Below are 20,649 nucleotides of genomic sequence, written 5' to 3' on the forward strand. Positions count from 1 at the left end.
CATCAACACACTGGTTGTTGGCAATCTATGAAGAAGATGATCTTAAAGGCATGTTGAGGTTCTAGTTATATTTTTAGTGACCTCAGTGATCAGCTGGCCATCAGGGGGTCAAAGGTCAGGAGTAGTGACCCTCTGGCTGCATTCTCCTCTCAGAGAACAGCTGAGCTAATGACTGACGCTAAAAATACAGCAGCGTTTGTGTTTGTAAGTGGGAGAAGCCTGGGAGCCGACAGCAGGTTGTGTTTCCCGCTGACTGCAGCGGATCCAGAGAGACACTGATGGGTTCTACGTTCATCACATTACTGCTCTGTGAAAACATTTGAGGAGCCGGTAACGAGATGTACTTATATTTTACAAGTTGTCCTGCAGATCAACACTATATGAGCCGTTTAATTAAGACTGTTAAGTATATTTCAACACTTATGATGATGCTGCTGCTGAAATGAAAAATCTATCTTGTGGCAAAGCATTATTTAAAACTTTATTTCAAATTTAAATCAAGTTCACAACGTTTCCATAGATACCACTGATGTAATGGTGCATCAATTAAAAACATGAAAGAGATCAAGATACAACTTTAAGTACTTAAACTTATGAAGCACAAACTGTTTTGATGCGTTGCGGCAATATTAAAGTTCTGGCTAGTAGTAAAGAGAACTAAAAAATGTCTTTGGTTCAGTTTAACACAGTTATGATGCCACTAAATCACAAAAAGTTGAATTTCTTTGATAATTTCTTTGACAAAAATTGGAAAAACACCCTTAAAAGTTACCAATGTTGAATAAAATGTTTCATTTTAACATCCTGTCCTCTCCGCTCTGTTCAGCGCAAAAATAAATCCACAAAAAAATAATAATTCAAGATTTAAATACAGGTGTTTCAAGAGGGGGGTTAAAAATGATAAAAGAAAAAAAGATATATTAATAATAATAATAATATGTTTTATTCGTGCAGCGTTTTAAAAGGTTCTCAAAGGCACTTTACATGGTAAAAACAGAAACAGTAGAAGCAATTACAATAAGAACAAAGCAAATAAATGACATTATGACATTAAAAAGACAATTATTAGGTTTGAGAACAATGTTGGTTTTCTTCTGATTAGATCACATTGATCAGAGCTGGAGTTGTTCCTCAAACAGTTTAAACACTTAACTGTTCAGCGAGGCCGAGTCTCGTGACTTTGAAGTAAAAGAGTAAAGTGTATTTTTTAAGTGTCTGTTTTTTTATCACCAGGCCCCAGCGTGGACGCCCTGCCGGGTCCTCGGTGTCAGTGGCGGTACGATTCCTGCGTCGTCCCGTGCTTCAAGACCTGCAGCGACCCGTCAGCTGAAGCCTGCGACGCCATCCCACAGTGAGACCTTTGACCTTTGACCTTTTCAATACTCTACAAACTAAGTCTCTTCTGGACTTAGAGATACACATCAGGCCTCTGCTGAGCTATAATTTAATATCTTCACCTTAAAGCAACATTAAAACATGAAGTTTATTGTACGTAGTTTACATCAGTGTCTCTCTCTGTTCAGAGTGGAGGGCTGCCTTCCTGTCTGCCCCCCCCACATGGTCCTGGATGAGGTCACCCATCGCTGTGTCTTCGTTGAAGACTGTGAGTATCTTCTCAGATATTAAATAGATTTTTGTCATAGAACAGGATGTTGTGTGGTTGGATAGTTGGAGGAGAGGTTACACAGTTTAAGAGTAGTTGGCCATTAAAAAACCTGAGATGATGTTAGTAGTTAAGAACCCTTTTACATCACCTCTAACCCAAAAATATACTTAACCCTCATGAAGTAAGTCTTCACTCGTCTCAGTTCTTCTTATAAACTGTGTCAGCGCTTCACTAACTCACCTTTCATTGTTTATGTTCAGGCATTAAGGGCCCAGTGGTTGTTCAGCCTGTAACACCGTCCTCTGCAGCTGTCACTTCTGCAACCACCACGAGCACTGCTGCCCCCACCAGCCCACTCCAGACCACCACCACCACCACCACCACCACTACTGCATCCTCCACCTCTCCACTGACTGCTCCCACCAGTAAAACCACCACCGCCAGTCCCGCCGTCAGCACAAGGACGACCTCATCCAAAGCACCTCCGGTCGCTGAAGAGCTGACCCGTCCGGTCTCCGTCTCTACTTCTGCAGCTCCTGACATTTCCAGGACATCAGGACCCCCGTCTCTTCCAACAGCGCCCCCTGCTGTCAGACCGGAGGTGGAGGAGCCGCTATCTACACCCAGAGCGACTGAAGCTTTGCCCACCGCTGCAGCGTTGACGACCAGAGCTGTGACCTCCACCACCGGCCCATTTGGCCCCATCACGTCCAGAACGAGCAGCGCTCCTTACGCCATCACGGCTCTCTTCTGGTTCACCTCCACAATCAAGCCCACCGACATCCTTAAGCCGGTCTTCTCCACCACCGCCGCCACGACGCTGCAGCCGTCAACCCCCGCAGCAACGACCGAAGGGCCAACCGCCACCACGACCCCTCCACCCGTTTTCATTACCCCAACCACAGAGACCACAGCGGCTACGACACATTCAGCAGCAGTTACTCCGGTTGTAACCGACTCTAGTCCAAGACCTGCTCCGGTCTCAGAGACGGCTCCAGTTACAGACCGGACCATTGTTCCCAGTTCAACTACCACCGTGATAACAGACACCAGCACAAAGCCTGTAACAGTGGAGCAACCTCCCCCAACAACAACAACAACAACAACAACAACAACAACAACAACAACAACTACACCAATCCCTTCAAGTTTACCAAGCACAACCTCAGTAACCTCCCAACCTCTCCCGTCCACACCTCCTGTTGAAACAGGAACTACATCTTTACCCACAGTCACATCAGCTAAAACCACAGAATCAGTCACACCAGTTGCGCCTTACACCACCAGTAAAACAACACCGTACATAGGTCCAGAGACGACATCACCACCTGCTACCACAGAGAAGATTCAGCACATCGCTTCCTCTGAATATACAACTTTTACAACAGCTGTTCCTGAGATACCAACGTCATCTCCAATCCATGTTGCACCGACTACAACTGCACCATCTGCTTCTTCCTTAGCTGCAACAGACTGGAGAACAACAACAACAACAACGGAGAAAGTTACCGAACTTGAATCCACTGTGTCTGAGATACCGGGAGCTACCACAACAATGGCTGCACCTCCACCTCTGAAGATTACGGACTCCCCGACTTCTCCCGTGTCCACCACCACGACTTATTTTGAAAGAACCTCCTGGTCTACCGCCGTCCCAACGGCAGAGAAAACCACAAGGACCACGACTTCCAGATCTCCAGAGATGTCCACCGTCTCCACAGGCCTTCCTGTTACGACAAAGCCAACTGTACCGCCAATGTCTCCTACGGAAACCACCACTGTGCCACTTTTACCAACAACAGAGCGCTCCACCCATCCTGCGTCTACCGTTGGTACCTCCGAGCTGTTGCATTGGGGCACCTCCTCCACCTCGGTCTCCAGCCCCACAGTAAAGACCCAACCGGAGGTCACGTCTATAACTGTCATCCCTGAAGTCACCTCCACCAAAACTACCGAAGTTCCTCCCCTTCCCGTAACGTCAACACCCGTTGTCACCTCTTTGACATCAGCTGCTGCCACAGCCACCACCGCCAAAACTACAACGCCTCCTGAAATCTCAACCGCAGAAATTGCAGCCACGACGAACACGAAACCGGCTACTCCGCCACCTCCACCTGCGCCTGGTGTTCCTGAGACCCTTCTCACCACCATCTCTACAAGAGCTCCACCAGGCGTTGTCACCACCACGCTAAGACCTGTCATTTTGCAGCCGGTTACAGAGACGACACATCCAGTGACCGGCAGAGTGGAGGTGTCAATGACTACTACAACCACTCCTCCTCCATCTTGGTCTCCACCGCTAACAACTTCTACTTCCACCGCGACTCCGAGGCCGACGTCGGTCCAGGACAAAGTCACCACTCGGTTGGTGTCATCTGAAAGGGCTACAACGACCAGCACCATCGCACAAACAACCACCGTCAGATCGACACCCAGGGTTCCTGTGACAACAAGAATCACCCCCAGAATCACGTCGACTGAGAGGTCAACCGTCAGGCCGGTCACTGCGAAGGTGACCGTAGCAACGAGGCCCCCCGCATCAACAACCAGATCCACCACTCTCGGCCCACAGACCCTCACGTCAAGTCCTGGAACAACAACCACGTCTGGGTCGTCGTCTGCAACCGTCGCAACATCTGCAGAGTCGGTCACCACAGCGAGCACGACCGAACCCGCCGACACAACCACAGCAGCGCTTCACAGCCTGACCACCGTGAGCGCTCCAGCAACGTCAGTCAGGGTGTCTACAGCTGTCCCCATGACAACCACCAGAGAGTCAGCCACACCTGAGAAAACCATGACAACCAAAGAGAGTGAAGCATCGTCGCCAACATCCCCACCGGCGACTCCTCTGCCTGGCACTCACCTGATTTCTACCCAGAAGCCTTATATTCCCACTACGACGTCTCTCCCAGAAGCCACCTCGGTCAAAACTACAGAGCAGGACAGAGTCGATCGCACCAGTCCAGGTGCAACGACGCCTCCAGCACCATCGTCGCTCCACCCACCTCTGGAAACGACCAGTAGCACGGCAGAGGTGACGACGTCCGTGGCTGTATCGCCCACAAGGATGTGCACTGTAAGTCTTCATTTCAGTCACATAATTCATAATTAGCAACCAATCAAGCTTTATTTGATATTGATGTATGTTTTCCATCCTTTCATTGATATGAATTGATTTATATTTTAATGTGCATCCAAATCTTTTTCAAAATAAGAGCACCAACTACTGCTGTTATCACACAAAACATATCCTTCTTGTGTTTCTCCTCCCTTAAGAGCAGCAGATACGTTCATTTATAGGCTACAGAAGTAAAAGGTGCATATTGCAAAACACACAGTTTATCTAAGGTAAAATATTCTAAAGCTATGGTTCACTTACTAGCTTTTTCTCATCATTGAACAGAACAGAGTGGTATGGAATTCCAAAAGTGCCATTTAACACCTCTTAAAGCGCCGCTCCTCTTAGGGACTTTTAATGCAGTTTAACACCAAAAAAATCTGTGTTTCCTCATGCAAATGCACCCATCTTTCCCTTTTAAATAGCCAGAAAGCCCAAAGATTCTGTTACCAATCGGTCCAGAGTGAAGCCAGACTAAAGCAACAATGACAGACTCTTGCAGCACTTGCACTGCTTTGGTTAAACATAAACATAAATCACGTGAAAATAGAAGCATTCAATGGCACTTTCGGCTTCATATGGGCAAGGCAACGTATTCAAGCACTTGGTGTCATTTGACAGATATTTGGTACTAACTAAGTCACATGATGACACCTGAAGAAGTCGCTGAAGAAGGCCGTTGTATGAGGTCAAAAACCAAAGAAAAAGCTAATAGCAGCAATATTGAGTTTACAATAATTCCCTCACAATGGAATAAATCTCCACATTTGACAGAGAGTTTAGGTCAGTAATTAGGTAAATAAGTCTCTGTGACACACTGGTCTTCTTTCCCTTCTTATAAACATCTCTCTGCTTTATTTTTCGTTGTGTGACTTCTTGTTCTTTCCGTCCAGCCTCCGTATGCAGAGATCGTCGATGAGTGCACGAAGTACATCTGCGTCAACAACCAGCTCGTCCTGTTCAACAAATCTCAGAGCTGCCCCTTCACCTCCGAACCCCCGAACTGCGGCCTCCTCGGCTTTGCCGTACAGGTCAATGGAGACAAGTGCTGCCCAAAGTGGGACTGTCCATGTGAGCAAAACACACGAACAGATTAAATTACCCAACATGATCTTGTTTTTTAATCATTTCTCTAGACCAGTGATGTTTCCTTCAGATGTGACAGATAATTTCGGGTTCTCATTGTCGTCCCTCCCGTGTGCTTCAGGCCGCTGCTCCATGTTTCCGGATCTGAACGTGATCACATTTGATGGGAACAGCGTTGCCGTCTACAAGGCCGCCTCCTACATAGTGACCCAGCTGCCCAACGAGACCGTCAGCGTCCTGGTTCAGGAGTGTCCTGCTGATTCAGAGTCACAAGTGAGTCAATGTCACTTAGCGGGAGACACGACAGGAGCCATTTTTCTTTCATAACATGTCTTCTTTCAGACTAGTGGAAAGAAAACATCTAAAATACACATTCAGGTGTTTATTTAACTACTTTGTCTGTTTGCGTCTGTAGATTTCTCCTAAATTCACCAAAAGTTACCATAAGATAATGCCTCATTTGCATATTTAAACATAACATTTCAGAAAACTTGTAATACAAAAAATAATCATCTTAATGTCAGTAATCAACTGGTGAAGTTTCATGTTGATATCTATTAGTTATTTTTTTTTACCCTATTCACCTGTAGAGTCTTCAACATGTATGTAATTTAACTAAACATATCTTTAAAGGACGTTTTCTCTAAATGAGTTTTTTCTCAGACTCTGATCCAGAAATCTCCACTTCAGTAGCTCTTACATACACCAAACTTTACAGCTTCATTCCTCTCTATATTCTGAAGGTTTCTACAGAGGGGTTTGTTCATATATCATTCATAGCCTGATTTATACAACATTTATTACTAAAAACATGGAGAAAATTGATGCTTATTATGGCTGTTGACAGTATTTTCTGATTTATGGATCGATACAAAGAGATATTTTAAATTCCCTCAATAAAAACCTGAATTTTGAACCTGGCATTACCCAAAGTTCACATTTCTATTCTGGAATTGCACATATTTAATAAGACAATACCTAATTTGCATATTCAAATATACAATTTCAGAAACATTTTAACAAAAAAAACCAAAACGCATATTGTAAGAAACAACTGGGGAAGTTTACCTTTTGATTTTCTGTCCAAAGCTCCTCTGGAACTTCACCAACCTGTGTCTGGTGGCGCTCAACATCACGCACAACTCCAACCACATCATCATCAACAGGCTGCAGAGGAGGGTAAGAGGCAAACTGAGACTTTTCACTTCGCATATATAAACACAACTGTCACATCAAGCAGCGTCTGATGCCGTCTTCTTTCAGCTCTACGTCAACTCGCGCTACGCCAAGCCTCGATTCAAAAAGTTTGGCTTCGAGATCTACGACACCGGCAACATGTACCTGATCCGCAGCCCGGCCGGCCTCAGGCTGCAGTGGTACCACAGCACCGGCATGATGGTGATCGACACCGACAGCTCCGGTACCAAGCTTCACACGATGGGCCTCTGTGGTAAGAGTCGTGGTACTTGAACACACCTTTCATTGTATCAGAGGCGCTTTAAAATGCTTTTGTTGCTTTTATACTGTAGTAGAGCTGCACACAGTTTCATCACACAGAAGCATCACAAAGAAACAAATCACTAAAATGCAGCAGTTGCAAAACAACTTTTTTCCCTTCCTGTGATGTTACTGTCCTCTTTAGGATGCAGGAATAATTATATTTTATTTATGAAGCCAGACAAATTTGTACGGAAGTGTGCGTTCCAAAAGATGAACAAGAACTCATGCTCACTTCACATACTGTATATAAGAAGTGGACGTAGTCATCGTGACATCACTCATTGGTTTGTGGACTGCTGCTTTGAAGCCTAAGGTTGGGCGTTTTGAAAATTGCCATTTTGGCTTTTTGCAACCAGTGAACAGAAGTGACCATATTTGGACTGAGGAGGAGTGACGTAGAGACGCCGTATACGTCTCTGGTAGAGACCTGTCAATCACAGTAGCCCCGCCCTAAAGCATCCCCTGCTTTATGGTCTGTTTGACTCTAAATGGAGCATCATTTACTAAATGAACATCATGCTGTATTGAAGAAGACTTGAAACTAGAGATTGAGACCATAAACTCATGTTTACAATGTTTACTGAGGGAATAAATCAAGAGAGAAGTAGAGTCATTTTCTCATAGACTTCTATACAACCAGAGGAGTCGCCCCCTGGTGGACACTAGAGAGAATGCAGCTTTAAGACATGAAGCTTCGACTTCACTTTTCACAACATGCATGTTTCTTCTTCACCAAAATCTCATCAGCCTCATAAACTGGCAGGTCCGTTCTTTCTTGCTACTTGCTTAATCCAGACCAGGTACTCTTCCTACTTTCGACATTTTTACTTGCACATATCAAAAGCATCTCAACAAAAAAACAACAACTTGGAGGACATGGCCCCTTAGATGTCGTGACTGAAGTAAATATCGTGATTTTGTGAACCCCCCTTTCTCTCACCACTTCAGGTTTCTGTGATGGAGACCCAACTAACGACCTGACTCTGGCTAACGGCACCACGGTGGGAGCGAGCGAGGATCCGGCCGTTTTCATCGACAGCTGGCAGGTTCCCAACACCACCGGCTACGTCAGCCACAGCCGCCGCCGTGAGCTCAACTGCTCCACCAGCGACTGCTCCGTCTGCCTGCTCATGCTGCAGAACGACGCCTTCCACCCCTGCCACGCCTTCGTACGTACAACCCAACCCACAACTAGATTCCACGTTCTTCTACTTTTAAGAAGGAGATAGTAGGCTCTTTGCTTGGCTCTGAAAAAAAGTGTGAAAAAGTTGTATTTCTTGGCAAGTAATTCAGTTTTTTTCAGCTCTTTTCTGTCATTATTGCTCTCTCACTTCCCTTCAGTAAAAGACATGACTGACACATCTTTTCAAATGGCTGATTTAAGATAGAAATCATCTATTTTGTCTGGTATGGCAATGATGGAAAAAGTCCTTATACCACTTAATTGGTAGATTTTGATTACATTTGAGTTTTTTTGTCTCCAGGTCCCGCCGAGCACCTTCTGTGAGGTTTGGGTTCGAGATGCCGAGTACGTCAACAACCGGTGTGTGGCGCTCGCTGCTTACGTGGCCTCTTGCCACAAATTCAACATCTGCATCGCGTGGAGGAGTCCAGACTACTGCCGTAAGACTTCTGCCTGACATTATGAACATTTAACAGAGCTCACAAGTTATCTTTGAGCCAGAGGGAAACTCTTCTGTCTGAAGAGCCTTCAGAAGTGAAATATAGTTAAATATCTCTTACACTCCTGTTAGTTTCCTCTTACTTTGTCTTTTGACGTTTTATGTAAAGTGCTTTTGAATTGCCTTTTTTTCTGAAATGTGCTTTTTAAACAAACTTTCCTAAAGTCGAGTGTTTTAGACGCTGACATGTTTGTGTCTCCTCCTGCAGCCTTCTCGTGTCCCGACTCTCTTCGGTACCAGGCCTGTCTGCCGGGCTGTACTTCTCAGTCCTGCCCCAACCACGACTTCGACGCCGACCCGGACCAGTGTTCAGGTCTGACGGAGGGCTGCGTCTGCCCCGAGGGAACGCTGCTCCACCGGCCGTACTCCGCCCTCTGCATCTCACCGGACAAGTGTGGTAAGACGACCGTTTACTGATGGCATTTGATTGTTGACGTAGCCCCGCCCTAAAGCATCCCCTGCTTTATGGTCTGTTTGACTCTAAATGGAGCATCATTTACTAAATGAACATCATGCTGTATTGAAGAAGACTTGAAACTAGAGATTGAGACCATAAACTCATGTTTACAATGTTTACTGAGGGAATAAATCAAGAGAGAAGTAGAGTCATTTTCTCATAGACTTCTATACAACCAGAGGAGTCGCCCCCTGGTGGACAGTAGAGAGAATGCAGCTTTAAGACATGAAGCATTGGATTCCCAAGGCAGAACCAGAGGTTGATTATTATTCCATGAAAATGTTTGATCTTCATTAAATCATAAAAGTACTTTGAGTAGATTCTTGAAACTACAAAACCACAAACCAACAAAGCATGAATTCAGACTTTTTACAAATCGGCATCATTGTTCCAATTAAATCACAGAAAAATTGTTCATTGTTTATTTTGAAGTCTGCTACAGAACCGTCTCCTCATTACCAATAAAGCATAAATCATGGCCGTATGTGTGTGTATGTCGTGTGTTTGCAGCGTGCACCGACAGCTCCGGCGCTCCCCGTGCACACGGCGAGGTGTGGAAGGCCTCCAAGGACGCCTGCTGCATGTACCGCTGCGACAACGACACCATCGTCCCCGTGGAGTACAACTGCTCCAGCGTGGGGGCGCCGCTGTGCCGTCGAGAGGCCGAGGTGCTCATCAGCCTGGCCGACGACGCCAGCTGCTGCCCGCAGAAAGCCTGTGGTGAGTTTACTGAACTTTGGATTCAAATCTTCCAGAGAACAGGATCAAATCTGAGGCTCATTATATGTATATTTTCTTTATTGTGTGCAGTGTGTAACCAGAGCCTGTGTGACCTGACCCCTCCGGAGTGTAAGTACGGGGAGAAGCTGGTGTCGTACTACAGACAGGACTCCTGCTGTCCGGACTACGTTTGTGGTGAGTTTCCTCTCTGACCAATAAACTCTGATGGCTTCTCTTTATTGTACAAAGGACGCACTAATGTTTACCCTCAACACCTGAAACTGATACAAACACAGATGTTTCACGTCTTTTTGCCACCAGAAGAGTTTCCTCACACTTCTTTTCATTATTTTATTTATTAAAAATGAAGCCTAAGTGCTTTATAAGTACTGTGAAAGTATTGATTCTTAAGCCAATGAGAAACACACAGCTTGTATTCGGAAACTGTGCCTTTAAAATGAGCCGCGAGGATCACAACAAAACAATATATTACAATATTATATACAATATTCAAAAACAAAGTTGCCAAAGCATCAAAATATAAAAGAAAAAGATAGATAATTTTGTTGTTTTAAATGTAAACATTCAGAACCAATTTATTTGCAGTGTATGTGAATGACACCAGCTGACAGGAAGTAAACATGGACCCGATGCTTTTCAGACAGGAGGGTGAACACAGGTGTATTCAGACTGAACAGCATGAGACAAATAAAGAGTTTTTTAAACATTAAAACATGTTAACATGTATTATTAGAAACCCCAAATACAAGGATGAACCTGGAAAAAAAAGCACGTTATGTCCCCTTTAAATACATATACTTCATTTGTAAAATTTGTAAAAAAAGAAAAAAAGCTAGTTAGGTTTTTTAAACGAGCATAAAAGCAAAAAGACTAAACTCTGGTGCTTTTTTTAACAACTGCCACTAGATGCCGCTCATTTTGGACTGAAAACGGCATGAGTATGAGTCTGTATATTAGATGAGTACATGCAATAGAAAAAATGTAGTTTGAACATTTTACTGGCGTTCTTTGACATGCGATGAGGTGTAGCTCTGCTGCTGCACGGTGATTTTGCAAAGGAGCTTTCACTTCTTATCAATATCATTTCTTTGTTATACCTCATGCGTTTAAAATGTACAAAAAAGTGTAAAAATGAAAAGTTTTGTTTTTTATGGGAGGTTACTTGCTTTACTATTTTTTGAGAGGAAGCAGAAAACTAACTGAAGGTTGCATCAGGCCGAGAAAAATGTGACACATTAAACCCCAGTCAAAACCACAACTAGTTGTTTTTACATTTTACATTTTACATTATTCAGAGTATATTTTAATTTTTTTATGGCTGGACCGAGCCAGGCTAGCTGTTTCCGCCCATTTCCATCATATTTCAAGCTACGCTAACGTTCACCTGCTTCATATTCAATATTCATACATGAAAGTGGTCTATTTTCTCATTAAATCGACATCAATTATTAAATAACAATATTTCCCTGAAGCTTGGAACTATTCCTTTAATGTTTCTGTGTCTCAGAGTGCGATCCTGAACTCTGCGAGTCGGACGTTCCCGCCTGCAGAGACGACCAGACTCTGATCGCCACCAGAGCCGAAGGCAGCTGCTGTCTCGCCCACATCTGTGGTCAGTTCAATAATTCAAACATTCATCCTCCAGTGAATCATCAGCAGGTTACCGTGAAGCCGTCGGTGTGACGACTGAAGTGTGTTCTCTCTCCGCAGTGTGTTCTTCCTGTTCGGAGACGCCTCCTCTCTGCCAGGACAGCGAGGTGCTGACGGTGGACGGAAACACCACGGACCGCTGCTGCCCCGCCTACCTATGTGGTCAGAGAACACACTGTATACACTTCAACATTCACAGGCTGGATATTAAAACATTTAAGTAAAAAGGCATAAAACATATTATTTTTTAAGTACCACAAAAGTCAAGACCAGGCGGCAACCTGAATTCAATGCGGAAGTACCTTAAACTTGCATTCTCTCTAGTGTCCATCAGGGGGCGACTCCTCTGGTTGTATAGAAGTCTATGAGAAAATGACTCTACTTCTCTCTTGATTTATTCCCTCAGTAAACATTGTAAACATGAGTTTATGGTCTCAATCTCTAGTTTCAAGTCTTCTTCAATACAGCATGATGTTCATTTAGTAAATGATGCTCCATTTAGAGTCAAACAGACCATAAAGCAGGGGATGCTTTAGGGCGGGGCTACACACTGATTGACAATAAGGCCAGCAGATATACTAAATAACCTTAAACTTATGTTTGGTATTTGTTTTTACTAGAATATGCTGTACAGCATTTAACAGCTGATACCTACATGGTTTGCTTTGTGTGCCTGTTTGTGTGTATGTGTGTATGTGTGTATGTGAGCAGTGTGTGACCCCTTCAGGTGTCCTCTGCTCGGTTGTCCTGTTGGGATGTCGGTGTTGTCCGTGTCCAGTCCGAGTCGCTGCTGTCCGAACCAAACATGTGGTACGACTCGTAAAAACTCCCACGACGAAGTCCAGCTTTTAAAAGAGATTATGATCCATAAATAGGTTTTAATTTTAAACAGAACTGAAATGTGAAGATGTTGACCATTCATGTTTTTGTGTTTTCAGAATGTTCCTGTGAAAAGATCGCCTCCCCAAAATGTGGTCTGGTACGTCATGATTTTTAATATTTAGTCCGTCTCTTTTGATATCTATCAATTTATTTAATATGATGTATAGAACTCACTCATCAGTTAAATATATATATATATATATTTGTAACAAACCATCTGGTTGGCTTATTATAGGACAAGTAGATGTTGCAAAGCTTCAAGTCTTGTTCCAACTGTGAGACATTTAGGTTCCTTAAATTATTTTTAAAAACACTGAAAAAATGATAAAAAAACTGAGAACAATCTTTAATATTAGTTCCAGACTTCTTGAAGATACTAAAAGACAAATACAGCATAAACGTGACTCTCTGAGTTACATGTGTTTGTGTTCTGCAGGGAGAAGCCGCCCAGCTGGACCGGGCCTTCCTGTCCGACCCACAGAACCAGTGCGCCTGCAAAAGATACAAGTGTGGTGAGAACCGACGGAGAGGGATGATGTGACTTTACGTCCTGCAACAGCTACTGCCCATTACTACATATCTCTAGTAACAACAATCATAAAGTTTATATTAACTTGATTAATATTTCCCCCCCAAAATTACATTGATTCACAATTAAAATGGAAAAAATATAAAAATAAATCATAGGATTAATAAAGGGCAGAAGAAGAAGAAGCTGAAATAAACAAATAAAATCAAAGTTATTTAAAAGGAAGATAAAAAATTTGAAAGGATTTAAAAGAAAATTTGAAAGGAAAATAGAAAGGTTTTTTTTAATTTTGCCAGTTTCCAAAAACATCCAAAGTTCAGAGAAGTTCAGAAACCTTGTGATCACTGTGACCTCTGACCTCGGCTCTCTGTGTGTGTGTGTGTGTGTGTGTGTGTGTTCAGTGCGTGAGGCGGTGTGTGTGTTCGGCGATCGTGGCGTGTTGCGTCCGGGTCAGACTCTGGTGGATCACCGTGAGACTCTGACAGGCGTGTGTCACAGCCGGCAGTGCAGCCGCAGCCTCGACCCGACGAGCGGCTTCCACCTGCTGAGAACCAACAGCATCAACTGCTCCTCCCACTGCCAACCAGTAAGACCAGCAACAGACACACACACACACACACACACACACACACACACACACACACACACACACACACACACACATACACATACACACACACACAGACACTCACACACACTCACCAACACAACCAGACTTGGACAACAAAGCTTACTGAAGTCTTTAGACTTTACTTTTTACTGAACATATTCTTCTTTCTTTTTCCACAAAATGTACTATCTATAGATACAGATAAAGAAGTATCCATTCATCTAGCAGGTGGGGAATAATGTATTATCTCCAATAGAGCTGAAACAATTCATAAATAAGTCACATTGCTGATCAACAGAAAATTAATGGGCAACTATTTTGATAATCAATTATTGTTTGATGTCATTTTTAAAGCAAAAGCTCCACAAAAAGACTGATTCTGACTTTTCACTTGTGAACAAATAGTTTTTATTTGTGCTAAGATGAAACAGGACATTTGAAAGGAAATCTTGTTTACCAAAGATTAGTCCAGAAAATAATTGGCAGATTAATTGATTCTTGAAATAATTGTTAGTTCCAGTTCTAATCTAAAGCAAAACTCTTCCTGGAGGGGAGAAAATTAATCTATGGTCTTTCTGTTTTTTTTCTGTTTTTTAAATAAGATAAGATGAACCTTTTAGATATTAAGCAGGAAAATGAGTTAATTGCAGCAGCACAAAAAATTGAATAATTACAGATTTACAGAGAAAGTAAAATAAATGAATAATACAATACATTATAGAAACTATAGAAGATCAATTCATTAATTTAACAGATTTTAATTTATTTAGATGATTTATTTTCTAATCATATTGATATTACAACATTATCAAAAATCAATTGGCCACAACAACATATCATGTTTTACCTTGACAACAGCAGAGAAACACACACACACACACACACACACACACACACACACACACACACACACACACACACACACACACACACACACACACACACACACACACACACACACACACATCTAAAGTCAGACATCTTCTCTTCTTGCTGTTTTTCTAATTTTATATTTTTTCATCGTTTCCCAAAACTAATCTTGACTTTGTCTCAGAATCAGATCTACGTTCCTCCGAAGGACCAGACGACGTGTTGCGGTGTTTGTAAGAACATTTCCTGCCTCTACGAACACGAGAACGGGACAACTGTTCTCTACAAGGTAGGAAGTCTACTAATTAAACCGTGAGTATATTTTAACAGTTATATTTAATGTTTCTAAACTCCAGGTCTACGTCGGGCTCAGACTACAATCTTAATAATATCCTGTAGTGTGTATTTCCCTAATTTAATACACTGTGAACCATAACACTTATCTCAGGTTTGTTCATATTAATCTAAATGTTGCACTGCAGGTTGTGTTCGCGACGATCTTGGCTCAACAAGTCTTAAGTCCCTGTTGGTGGAACTAAGTCAGATCAGCCATCAGTAGTAGTAGTAGTAGTAGGAGTAGTAAGTACTAGTAGTAGTAGTAGTAGTAGTAGTAGTAGTAGTAGTAGTAGTAGTAGTAATTGTACTGTGTTTTTCAGCCGGGGAAGTCCTGGGTATCAAACTGTGTGAAGTTTGACTGCACAGACACTCTGTCGGGTCCGACGCTCATCTCCTACTCCTACAGCTGCCCTCCATTCAACGAGACAGAGTGTATGAAGGTCAGCGTGCAACACACACACACACACACACACACACACACACACACACACACACACACACACACACACACACACACACACACACAAACACGAGAGCTCCTTTATAGTTATGAATGAGCACAAAAAATATCAGGCCGATGAGTCCAGTAGTGTGTGATGTTAACTGGGGACAGACGGACAAACACACAGATGATCACAAACACCAGCGAATACATTATCACCTGGACGCATGAAACATTTATCTTTATGCTGTATGTAACTGTCACTGTTTCATAATGGTGTGGCTCAATGTTTTCATTATATAGACCAAATAGAAAAGACGTTTATAGTGAAACAAATGATCTATTAATTCATCTTTTCCTGCAGATTTAAGATAAAGAATGCTGCAGATTGCCTGAATTACCCCCAAAATCTGTCATTTGTGTTATTGGACTGCATATTTTATAGAATCATTTTAAAAAGGGCACTTTTCAGAAGGTATAAATGAATGTGTTTTAAATATAAAAAACAATTAAAACTATAGATTTTTTAACATATGTATGTATAATAGTGGAAATAACAGTTCTTAAGACCATTAAATTGTTTTACAGTAATCTAAAACTTTAAACACAGTTTTGAGAGGTAATAAAAGTTAAAGAGGTCAGTCATATCTGGAATATGATGAAGCCTTTCTTGCTCTGGAGCTTTTAATGGATATAGCAGGACAGATTATTATTTTTTTGAGTCAAAAACTCTGGCACTTTTTGTCAATTTGGCACGCCAGAAAAAGTTTGAGAACTGATCTAAAAGCTTTTTCAGGCGATAAAGGAAGAATTCCCCAAATTGTAAGGTTATGTCACTAAAAGGTGATTCTCTTTATTTCTATCTCAACATGTTGTGTCTTCTCTGCACTCAGATCGGTGGAACTGTCGTGAGTTACATGGACGGATGCTGCAGGACGTGTGAGTATCTGATCTGAGCGTAGCGGAGAGTCGTGTAGTTAGAGTAGAGCTGTAGACCGCTGCAGCCGACACTGAAGAGCGCCTTCACCTGCCCATCAACATGTTTCCAACATGTTTGCCCTTCAGTCCAAAAAAATCTTCAACCAACATTGTCTGAATTGGATCCTAGAATATGTTTTCTGTTACATTTGTCTGCTGTTTATTCAGATTAGCGAGATCTTGTCAGCGTGCTTTTCAGTGAATTCAGTAACAGATGGCAAACGGATAACTCCAAGTGATGGACGTAGTAAAGTCACTGAAAGGCATCTGATCACATGCACAATGGGTTTGTGGTTTATGTGCTGCAGCTTACCATCATGTACCAATCCCCCCAGGTACTGGACTCCCTCTGTTCCCTTTCCCCGTTAGCCCCCTGACTCCCACAGTTAACACAAACTGTGAACGAGGTACCAAAACAACAAGGCTTGCCAGTGCCATTGTTGATATTCAACAATGTACTCCCTCCAAAAAAACAGTCTCATTGCAACCAAATCTGCAGAACCGTCCTCTCAACTGCTGTCTCATTTCAGGTCTCTGTGAAATAAAAAACAAAACATGCTACCAAAATAAAAAATACAATGATTTATAACATTAATGATACAGATATTGCATCCTCCTTGCTTCACGGAGCTGTTAACTTCTGAGGATTGCTTGTGAATTCTCTTTTTTTGTAAGTTTTAATCTCAAAAAGATGTGATAATGAAGTAATTAACGGTGATTTACCACCTTAAAGGAGGCGGGGACACAAATCCTTTTTATAGGCCAAGAATGAGGTCACACTTGAGAGGACAGTAACAAAGTATTTACCCCCGCCCCTCCCTGTGGATCACGTACATGTACACAACACCTAAACTCTCTTTCCCCATTTAGCACTGTCTGGGCAGTGCATTGTTGATTGCCAACAATGTACTGTTGGTAGTTGCCCAGTAGTCGGGCTTAGACGTCTGCATGTGTCAGTAGATACTGGTGATGGTTGGTGTCGGGGGTCTTTTTCACCGAACACGTAGCTGCTGTAGAAGAACTGCATGCTGCTGCACCACAGCTGCTGTGCTGCTCCACCACCAGGGGGAGCTGTGTGGGGAAACTGAAGCTGCTATGTGAGGCATTTAACCTTTATAGAATCATCAGTGCAAGAAAGGTCTGTGTATTAATTTAGACTCACTGGAAGGAGTTATTATCAGCATCCAAAGTTCTTGTAAAGTAAAATTTTGCTCAAAAAAATCTTAATTTTCCCAATGTGTCTGTTGTGATTCAGGTCCGAGTCCATGACACCAAGATTTCTGGCTTGGTCTGTGTTTTTTTCAACATTGACAATAAAGTAGAGCACTGGCTTTAATCTTATTTAATCAAAAACAACTTACTCAGTTTTGTCTTTGGGATTGAAGTTAATTCTGGCACATCCAGTGTTGATTTGTTCAGTGCATTTACTCTGTGCTTTTATTGGACCATAATCCCTTGTAAATGTGGTTATGTAAATGTGTGTGTCATCTGCATAATCATGGTAATTTATTTGTGTGGTTTTACACAATCTGAGCCAGTGAAAGCATGTTGATTTTAAACAGAAGAGGCCCCAGAATAGAGCCAAGGGGAACTCCGCATGTCATATTTGTCCACTCAAATGTGTAATTACCTATAGACACAACGTTGTCCCTGTCCTTAAAGTAAGATTCAAAACTGTTTAATACTGCGCCAGAGAGTAAAAATGGGATGTTTGATATAGACCTATAATTGTTCATGAGTGATACGTCTAGTTGTTCTTTTGTAAGAGTTGTTTGATAACTGCAGTTTTCAGGGCCTGTGGGAAGACACCTGAATATTCTATAAAGAGTTAATAATGTGATATATATACATATATTACTTACTTACTCTGAAATAGCTAATTGTTTGTCAAAGAGCAAACAGATCAAAAGTAATCAGAGTTTCTGTCTATGAATGGTGAAAAGAGTTAAAAACGGTCAAAAAAAAGATTAAGGGCGGTTATATGTGGTTTTACTGTTGACAAAACTAAATGCCACACATAGCAGCTTTACGTTACTGCTCAGTTTGTTTTGTATTTTAAATGGAAGAAAAGTTGACCGAGCATGTTTTTCAAAAGTTGTGGTTTTATTTCATTCATTTTATTTTTATATCAAATTTAATTGATATTTGAAAATATTTGTTTAAGCCATTTTGTGTATGTGATAAAAGCATGAAGCCCCTTTATTTCTTTTATATTTTGGTTTTGTCTCGTTTGTGAAGCTTCCTCCTTTGTTGCTTTCTAACTTTAAAGCTTTCATATAAAGTATAGTTTTTTGTATCCTTCATCTAACTCAACCATGTACAGCTTGTGCATGATCTACAGCCTCTTTAATTCTCCGAAATCCTCCCATCCTTTCTGGTGTTTGCTGTGTTTCGACATGCCACCCAGATGTTTTGTTGTTGGATAGCTCATGTTAACTTTGTTTCAGCTGATTTGGTTTGTTGCCGTGTGAACAGGCAAAGAAGACGGGAAGTCGTGTCAGAAGGTGACGGTGAGGATGACGATCAGGAAGAACGACTGTCGCAGCAACAGGCCGGTATGTTTTACGTCTGTTGTGATGTAATGCTGGTTCTGTTTTTGGTATCTGATCAAGTGAGTTATGAGCAAGACACAAAGGACAATTCTAAATATATTACACAAAGGTAGAGGAAGTACTTAGATATTTTACTGAAGTAAAAAGTCCTGCATGCAACATTTGACATGCAACAACCGGATATGACCATTGAGAGTGATTGATGTATGCTGCTGTTTCCCTTCATTCAAATCTTAATTCACTATCCTTGAATCACTGAACAATTCAGAGATATGGGAGATTATATAGAGGTCTGGAACGAGGATGTTGCAATGCTATGGGCAAAACCGTATGCTTGGTATTTATAAAATGTATGTTTCAAGCACAGAAATAGAAGTCACAGAAAATGTTAACGTTTTCTTCTGCTCATAGAACATAAATAGACTTCCATTACAAGTCACAGGTATCACAGTAAATAAAGTTACTTAGTGAAAGCAATATGTCATCTGCATAAACGTTTACCTTAGAATTACAAGCATGAAGATACACACTCTCAGCATCTTCCCGTAGCCCCAGTCAAAAAAGTATTCTATATTATGTCCAAAATGTCAATAAAAAGTCATAGTAAAGCATGTCGAAAAGAGTCAAAAAAGTCATAGCATAGTATATCTTAAACATTATGTAAATAAGTCATAGTATTGCATGTTGATAGCAGTATAGTATGGCGAAAAAGGTCCTAACAAATAGTCATATTATAGCACGTCCAAAATGTCATAAAAAAACATAGTATAGCATTTAAAAATGTCGTAGTGTCGTATGTCCAAAAAATTCATGAAAATAGTCATAGTATAGTATGTCAAAAAAAGTAAAAAGACATGGTAAAGTATGTCTTAAAGAATCATGTAAAAGTTTAAGTTGCTAGAATTAATTGTACAACTGTAGTAGGTAGCAGCACAGACCAGAGTTTTAAATCTATTTAAACTATTTATCAAATGAAAACAGTTTGTATTGGAACAGCAGACAACTGATGATAAATGACCCCATTTACTTTATTTTGCTTGTTCTTTTTGTAGCCCTGCTGCCTTGTGCCTATACTGTCTCTCTGTGTCCTGCAGGTGAACATCGTGTCATGTGACGGGAAGTGTCCGTCCGCCAGCATCTACAACTACAACATCAACACGTACGCTCGTTTCTGTAAGTGCTGCAGGGAGACGGGGCTGCAGCGGCGCTCCGTGCAGCTCTACTGCAGCAGCAACGCCACCTGGGTCAGCTACGCCATCCAGGAGCCCACCGACTGCTCCTGCCAGTGGTCCTAAACACACATACTACACACACACACACACACACACACACACACACACACATACACACACACACTATACACACAACCGGTGTACAGATCCTCGAGAACCACAGGACAAAAGAAGAAGAAGGAAAAAGAAACCTCAGCCGTGTTGCTTTAGTGATGTTGGGAAGGTGGAATACTGAGCTCTGATCTGTAGGACTGCATGAGTGACGCTCCTGATGTTCCAGTTAGTTGTTCTGCTGGCAGGGAGGTGGTACTGCAGGGCACCCAACTATCACAACAAGTCACAAAAAGAAAAGCCATGACTACTTATGACGACACC

At 42.0% G+C, this 20,649-nt stretch overlaps 1 protein-coding gene across 1 annotated transcript in view; it reads left to right on the forward strand.

Moving 5' to 3' along the window:
- otog (otogelin) overlaps positions 1-20,337 on the forward strand; it is a 57,541-nt gene extending 37,204 nt beyond the window's left edge. The window contains exons 31-55 of the mRNA XM_054616238.1: positions 1,234-1,351; positions 1,524-1,603; positions 1,867-1,988; positions 2,106-2,628; positions 2,818-4,685; positions 5,621-5,798; positions 5,935-6,086; positions 6,903-6,992; positions 7,077-7,263; positions 8,262-8,482; positions 8,798-8,936; positions 9,204-9,392; positions 9,963-10,172; positions 10,263-10,367; positions 11,701-11,805; positions 11,904-12,005; positions 12,555-12,653; positions 12,782-12,822; positions 13,162-13,237; positions 13,656-13,840; positions 14,919-15,023; positions 15,391-15,510; positions 16,406-16,451; positions 18,966-19,045; positions 20,137-20,337. Coding sequence (XP_054472213.1) covers positions 1,234-1,351; positions 1,524-1,603; positions 1,867-1,988; positions 2,106-2,628; positions 2,818-4,685; positions 5,621-5,798; positions 5,935-6,086; positions 6,903-6,992; positions 7,077-7,263; positions 8,262-8,482; positions 8,798-8,936; positions 9,204-9,392; positions 9,963-10,172; positions 10,263-10,367; positions 11,701-11,805; positions 11,904-12,005; positions 12,555-12,653; positions 12,782-12,822; positions 13,162-13,237; positions 13,656-13,840; positions 14,919-15,023; positions 15,391-15,510; positions 16,406-16,451; positions 18,966-19,045; positions 20,137-20,337 — 5,342 coding nt within the window. The remainder of the gene's footprint in view (positions 1-1,233; positions 1,352-1,523; positions 1,604-1,866; positions 1,989-2,105; positions 2,629-2,817; positions 4,686-5,620; positions 5,799-5,934; positions 6,087-6,902; positions 6,993-7,076; positions 7,264-8,261; positions 8,483-8,797; positions 8,937-9,203; positions 9,393-9,962; positions 10,173-10,262; positions 10,368-11,700; positions 11,806-11,903; positions 12,006-12,554; positions 12,654-12,781; positions 12,823-13,161; positions 13,238-13,655; positions 13,841-14,918; positions 15,024-15,390; positions 15,511-16,405; positions 16,452-18,965; positions 19,046-20,136) is intronic.
- Positions 20,338-20,649: the final 312 nt, after the last annotated feature.

This window comes from Anoplopoma fimbria, chromosome 2 (genome assembly GCF_027596085.1).
Source record: "Anoplopoma fimbria isolate UVic2021 breed Golden Eagle Sablefish chromosome 2, Afim_UVic_2022, whole genome shotgun sequence".
NCBI lineage: Eukaryota > Metazoa > Chordata > Actinopteri > Perciformes > Anoplopomatidae > Anoplopoma > Anoplopoma fimbria.